Below are 7,175 nucleotides of genomic sequence, written 5' to 3' on the forward strand. Positions count from 1 at the left end.
CTGGCAGCAGCTACATCTGGCTACTGGGTCTCTGCTGGCGGCCATGTTAGTCAGGATACATAATGAGGACATTAAAGGATACTGTATTATTGCATTATATTTTGCAGCTTGTTACATTTAATGTAATGTACTGTGTCTAATATTTTTAGAAATATTTGGAATTCCTTTCTAACAAGATAAACGTTTTATATGTTTCTGTGTGTAGTTCACAGCCTCTTTGGGATCTTTTCAGCCACAGAGCTTTTAAGATTTCAAAGAAATGGCTCGAATGCCCACCTACTGCGAAGAAAAAAAAGCCCTCGGCAGAGTTAATCCTAGACTGCACGGGTAGTTTGGATGACAGCAGGAATTTTATGTGAAATAAAAATGTTTTTTGAGATTCTGGGTGAGTTCTGGACCTGGCATACAGTGTAGGATTCTGTGTGTGTCAGTCTACAGCTACATTGTCTGCTGGGTTTCAGGCCTGCACTCACACACATCGATCTCTATGATCTGTATCGTATATATTTTTGTATCATTCCAGATATTTACTGTAAATGACATGTCGAACGATTATATGGAAGTACTGTATGTTTGAAGAACCAGAAAGCATGGATAATTTGACAACTTTGTGTTTATTGACTCATCATAAAACATTCTTCAAACAATAAAACAATTTTAAATGTCCGTTTCTGTACAATGCTTGCTAAGCAATTTTATTTATATATAGAAAATGTAAGAGGAGTTGTGTTAAAATGACAAAACTCCTTCAAATTTAATGGCAGGTACTCTGGAAAAAATAACAGCATTCCATCAACAAATATTTTCAAGCAATAAATATGTATTTATAAATAGTGTAAATTTACATCAAGATTAGAAACATAACGAAACGAACAAAAAAAAAAAAATCACAAATTAAACTTTATTCCATAAGTCTATGTGCAACCCATTCTCTTTGTGACTTGGCTAGTAAGTTTTTTTTTTTTTTTACTTAATTTTTCCTTTTTTACCTAAGAAACAAAACATCATAGTTTTGAAAAGAACAAGACAAAGATAAAACGTAAAAGCTGTAAAAAAAGAAAAGAAAAAAAAAAATAAGGAAAAAAATCACCTAAACTCTTCACATTACAAATTTTTTTGGAGATTTTGCTGTCGAAAGAGTCTTAAAATTACTATCTACCATAGAAAAAGACCAGTTAGGCTAGTGCTCCTTAGAAGGAAAAAACAGAAGAAAAGTTTTGGGGGGAAATTCTATAAATCAAAGCAGACATTTCATCCTGTTACCAGAATAGAAAAAGAAATAAAGGGAGAGAGGGAGAGAGAAGGAGAGAGAGAGAAAGGTTGTCAAGTCAGTAGTCTTTTACGGGTGGTGTTGCCAGTTGTGACAGTTAACAAGTATCTACAAAACATTTTTATCACGCATTAAGAATCCCGCTCCTCCCCCTTGTCCCCCCCTGTTCCCAACCGTTTTTGATTAAGTCCTCCATTAAAACAGGGCGGAACCATTGTCACAAGAGGGGGCTGGGAGGGGGTGAGGGGGAGGGAGAGAAAGAAGTCCTGTTAGCGAGCTCGGTGGCGCCCCCCCCTCCCCTGGAAGGGCAAGGCTCCAGCACTTCAAAAAAACAGGTTGCATAGACAGACACACTCGGCCGCCTTAGCCTCCAGCCGTCGCTATGGAGACCAGCCATGTGGTGAAGGGGTGGGGAGACGGCCTTGGCTTTCCTGAATATCAGAAATGGTCCGCGTATGTAGATGTTTGTTTTGTTCTTTAGTTTTATCTTAATACAAGTTCCTGTAAATGGGCTTCATGGCTCCACAGCAGAAGAAGAAAGAGGCGTCACCTAATGTCAAGATGAAGATGAGTGAAGAGGAGGGGCCTGGGGAGGAAGATGATACGCGGAAATTAGTCAAGACATCAGCCAGAGGCTTTTTGCGGTCAACATGTTGATATCCAATACACAAGATAAGCAGTGTAAATTAGAAAAAGTATTCTATCACTGTTGTTAGCACTGTGTCTGACGTCTGCTCGCTGTTCTGAACCGCCACAGGCTTACAAACAAAGTGTTGCATGATAATTAGGCGCTATAAACATTTAGCTTTGAGCAAATGTCTGATGTAGAGTCAAGAGGAACCACACCCATCACCAGTCAACTTAGAAACTTTTATTTCATAACATCCCCGTCTCCTTGTGTGAGGTGTCTGTTCAATGGGAGGTGATTTTAAAAGCAGTTAGAATAAACCTGGTGGTGCAAAAAAATAAATAAAAATGTTTTTAACCTCTCAAAAAAAAAGAACACAAGTTGAATGAACGGATTCATTGGTTGACTGAAACTAGTCAATCACTAGTCTTTGTTTGGTTGGAATGAAAGCTTGCGGTCTCACACTCACACTCACACACTCACACACTCACACACGGTTGTATTTTTAAAACATCAAAAATTTTAATTAACATTTCAGATGAAACGATATTTGCTCGGTCGATTCACATAAATGTGCTGGAATTTTCTTTCAGTTTGAACGGTGAAACAAAGCGCCTCGAGTCCGCCTCGCCCTCCGTCCGGTGACTTACTAATGTGAACTGGTCGTAGACCTGCATCAGGTCGTCCATCCTGTGCTGCTCCAGCACCACAAAGTCGTCCAGCGTGGCGCTGCCTTTCCTGGCGCAGTCCTGGCAGTGGACCACGTACTGCTTCTTGGACAGGAGCTCGCGGCGCACGAACAGCAGGTTGAACACCTCCACCTGCAGGGTACACATTTGGTTTGAGTCTGAACGAAGCTGAGCAGCAGAGACTGCAGTGATGATGTCATCTAGTGACAAACCCTGGAGCTGCTCCGCAGACAGTGAATAACACGACGATTGCTTGGACACAATGACAGCAGACATTTAATGGGATATTCTGCTAAACAGCCCGAAAGCCATGCATTCAAATAAATCCATTAGCGTGCTCGTTAATTAGCTCAAACAAACACTGAGTCGGCCTTTAATTCAAGTCAATGGACCAACTGATCACAGGTCTTTATGTTGCCTAAACTCTCTCAGATGGAAAACTGCTGAATTGTAGCATAAATGAGTCAAATACTGACATCTATTATCCCCCTAACACATTTTCCAACAGCTTTAGACCAGCAGAGACACAACCAGGGGACACATACATGTAATCCAACATGTGCGGTCTAAGTACCATTCAGAACGGGAGCAGTTAAGGTGAGTCAATTATTTTTTTTAGACTACAAATAAGTGTGAGCTGCTTATCCAGAAATGTGAAATCTTGTTCCAATTTCACACCCCCTGATAACCGAAACGTTCCCGGCGAGCTGACTGACCTCACAGATGGTGCAGTAGTGGGCCGGCTCGTCCCTGGTCCTCGGCCGCAGCACCGTCTCCTTGCCGGCCGTCGCCAAGGCTTCCTTCACCCACTGGCACTGCTTCAAGGTCCGCAGCAAGCAGTACCTGTGACCAGAACACGCCGCGTCAGATTAAAAAACCCCGGCGTATAATACAAACAAACTGCTGAGGGCTGAAAGCGAAGGATTGCGTGACTCACTTGATCATCTCGAACAGCTTGTGGTCGGACACTTTGATGTTGCGTGCCATGTTCCAGGAGAGGTGCACCATGGGAACCATGGACTTGACGCTCTGGAGCTTATTCCACTCGTAGCGCTCCACCGCCAGCTTGTACTGGTGGGCTGGAGAGAGGCAGTGGAAACATACTGTACGTTACTCGCCGTGAACACAAGAAAGCAGGAGGTGCACTGAAGGATGTCGCCGTTGTATGTAAAAACTGACGTGTAGTGGGAGCTGTTATGTGTACAGCAAAGACAGGTTCACTGGTTAATATGGAAGCGTATTTGTGTCATACAGATGACTGGAAAGTGCACCTGTAGTGCATCTGTTGGAGACAGGAAATAAAATCCCGCTGTAATCAGCTCCCTTATCGGCTAAAAAGGTCACCAATCAGCGAGAAAGCATTTCAAACATCCCGCTAAAGGTCAGCATATCAGATATAATTCCTGTAACACAAAGCTGTGAATTGGGCCACTAAATCTACATACTTGTTGTATGCAGTATGTATATATTTTGTTGCCTTAAGTGGTCAAAGACAAAGAAAGAGGGAGATTCTAACGTGGTTTCTGCAGGTTTCAGTGGGTTCAACTGCATTATAAAGTGTAGGATAAATGCAATTTAAAGCCTATTTTACACCCCTACTGACAGAAGAGCACAAAGGACATATAGGAAAATTGGTATTGGTTCAATGTCAGTTTTGTTTTGCAGTTGTAACAGCGAGATCAATACCAAAGTTTCCCCAAAACACATTTAAAAGCAAGACTGAAACTACATAATCCAATCAATTTGTCAGACTTGCCAAAATCATTTAAAAAGACATTTTAAACTCTAAAATTCAGACTACTGAATTTGTCCTCTAGCTGCTTGACTGCCACTAACATTAACCCGTGTCCCACAATCCCCGGCGTACCGGTGAGAGGTCCTACGTTCCAGGCGATGTTGTTGCACCAGCCGATGGCCTGCACCCAGTGGACGGTGCCGGTGTTGAGCCACACCAGGTCTCCCGGACGCTGGATGAACCGATAGACGGGCACGTCGGCCTCGTACAGGTCCTCCAGGTTGGGCCACCACGAGCCCATCAGGAAGTTGATGTTGTTCCTGGGGGGTGAGACAGGCAGAGGGGTGATTAAGTTGGGAGTTGAGGGAAGGGGGTGAAGCATTTTATTTGCTTCAAGCAGCTTTATACACCCTCGTCTGGTCCAGCTTACTTTTCACAGAAGTTGCTCATCACTCCCCAGTACGGCTCTGGCACTGCAAACCACTCACAGTCCCCTGGCCCGATGTTGATGTTGACGGCACAGAAGTTATTGTGTTCCTGGTGACCTGCAGAGACAAACAAAACCTCTTCACTGCGCATATCACACCAAACATTGAACTGCAGGACTCATCTGTCCCAGAAAGAGAGCGTGACTTTGAGTGTGTGTGTGTATTCACCTGCTATCCTGCTCCCAGGGACCTTCATGTAGAGCTGAACGGTGTTCATTCCCAGGATGGTGTGACCCACGTGGCTGAGCAGGTTGCCGGCCGACACGACGCGAGCGAAGGCTGGCAGTTTGCTGAGCTCCTGGAGTTGCTGCTTCCACCTGGTAGAGAGCGAGTGAGACAACTGTAAGATCAGCTCTGAAAGACACGGCACATGAGGTGGCGAGAGGAGATCCCAACTCACTTCCTTTCGTCCGACACGTCGATGTTGGTTCCGAACTTGATGTGCTTTAAGGGGCCCCTTCTTTTGCGTGCAACACTGAAGACACACAGAGAGGATTTACATGAAAGCACATGCCAAAACTGAGACTTTTCTTATTTTTACAAAACGACATTAGGTACCTCTCTGCTGACGCTGGCTCTGTGTCCGAGGGCTCCTTTAATGACTTCTTCTCATTTTCCTCCTGAAAACACAGGGCACACATTAGGCCAGCAGCCACCAATTCAGATTTTCTGTATCCTTAAACCTTTCTGAAGAGCTGCAAAACTTGAATCCTGAATATGTTTTGTATAAATTGAATCCAAAAAGGACACAGATCAAGCTGAACTGACCCGTAGGGACTCCTGGAAGGAAGCGGCCTGATACTGGGCGTATTTGGCGATGGTGGTGTGGGCGCGGGCGCTCTCGCAGCGCCACATTTTCTTGCTGCCGCTCGGGTCCCAGTTCTCATCGGCGGGCTGAGAGAGCTGAGTCCAGACCTCCACCAGGTGCTCCGGGTTGGCCTCTACCAAGGTCTTTGTGGAGAACAGACCCAAGTCTGCAGAGCAACCAGAGCGGGAAATGAACACACTCACGTCTTTGTGATTGATAATGCTGAGGAAAAATACACACAATGCATTTAGTAAACAAAGCATTTACCCAGTTTGAGAGCTCCAGCCAGTCCTCTGATGACAGTGACGGGGTTGGAGGGGTTTGTGCAGAACTGGTGCAGTGGGGGGAAGAAAGCATCCCTCTTGTTCTCCAGCTGGAGACAGGAAACAGGAAGTTAAAGCATCTACTTTTATGTAGATCAGGCAAAAAAATAAATAAAAAGGTAGTCATATATGCACATGGATATTTAAAAAACGCGGCGGCCCTCTGGGTAATACTCACGTAGATGCTGGGCGTGGGAGGGTTGAGCTTGTCTTTGGGCAGGGCTGGTGACGGTGGAGGGGGCAGCCGGGGCGGGGGGCACTTATCGAGGAGGATGCTGCTGTTGGAGAGACCGTTCCTCCCCAGGTTCCTGCACATACAAAAAATGAGTTTTTTTAGTGCGAGCGGCAGAAGAGATAGAACACACGGAATATAAATCAGCCAGGGCGCAGAGGAATACCACAGCAGTGAAACACAGTAATGCTGGGTAGACCCGCTGTTCTGCCTCAGACTGAGGAGTGACTTACACATTGCAAAATGGTCAAAATGGAGAAGATATATGTTAATATAAGAAGTGAGTCATCACTGCAGTCAAAATGTTATTTGCCTTCCTTTTGCTGTATACTCTACCAAACTTAAATACAAAATGTGTAGTGCTATATAAACCCCCCTTTGTCTATAATCCTGAATATATATGATATATGTGGCTGTTATAAAGCTGTCCGGCAGCGATTTACGATGTCGATGTGCTCTTGCTTTTTGTTTTCTGTCAGAAAGATCCAACTGAATGATCTGCGCTGGATAATATCTGCACGGCAACAACACTGCCCAGTAGCCTTCGGTGTTGTTTACAGTTACATAACTGTTTGCCTCCGGTTCTGCAGTTACTCTGCAATTCCACTGGGAGGAGACATCTTCAAAACAAAGCCTTCAACACGGACCAGCCAATCCATTTAATACAGAGCGAAAGCCTTTTAACTTTCTCACAGATAGTCTTTGGGATTGAAGCGATGATAAAAATGACTATAGAAACCAGGCTAACATGGACATTTCCATAACTTGGAATACACAAAATAAAGTAACAAGTAAGTATCAAACTCAACTCACACCTGGAACGTTTTGGAGAATTTGGAGATTTCTATTATTTCAAAAAACTTTGCTTGGAATTAAAGTTTTACAGCATTTAGTGTTTGAGATGATGCCACCCAGTTCCACCAATCAAAACCATTTCTATGTGTACCTCGCACACGTTTTTAAACTCCCCGCCAGAACTGACCAACGCCTACATTTCAACTC

At 44.2% G+C, this 7,175-nt stretch overlaps 1 protein-coding gene across 1 annotated transcript in view; it reads right to left on the reverse strand.

The window, feature by feature from the left end:
- Positions 1-595: 595 nt before the first annotated feature.
- The window catches only part of LOC118339951 (histone demethylase UTY-like), a 28,146-nt gene continuing 21,566 nt past the window's right edge, over positions 596-7,175 (reverse strand). The window contains exons 19-30 of the mRNA XM_035677782.1: positions 6,120-6,249; positions 5,886-5,991; positions 5,579-5,784; positions 5,369-5,430; positions 5,211-5,285; positions 4,979-5,127; positions 4,753-4,867; positions 4,455-4,642; positions 3,525-3,666; positions 3,304-3,430; positions 2,549-2,719; positions 596-1,856 (exon numbers count right to left, since the gene is read on the reverse strand). Of these exons, the coding sequence (XP_035533675.1) occupies positions 1,827-1,856; positions 2,549-2,719; positions 3,304-3,430; positions 3,525-3,666; positions 4,455-4,642; positions 4,753-4,867; positions 4,979-5,127; positions 5,211-5,285; positions 5,369-5,430; positions 5,579-5,784; positions 5,886-5,991; positions 6,120-6,249 (1,501 nt within the window). The 3' untranslated portion in view covers positions 596-1,826. The remainder of the gene's footprint in view (positions 1,857-2,548; positions 2,720-3,303; positions 3,431-3,524; positions 3,667-4,454; positions 4,643-4,752; positions 4,868-4,978; positions 5,128-5,210; positions 5,286-5,368; positions 5,431-5,578; positions 5,785-5,885; positions 5,992-6,119; positions 6,250-7,175) is intronic.

The sequence above is a fragment of the Morone saxatilis genome, unplaced genomic scaffold (genome assembly GCF_004916995.1).
Source record: "Morone saxatilis isolate NCDOM2014 unplaced genomic scaffold, NCSU_SB_2.0 Contig6, whole genome shotgun sequence".
NCBI classification, from domain to species: Eukaryota; Metazoa; Chordata; class Actinopteri; family Moronidae; genus Morone; species Morone saxatilis.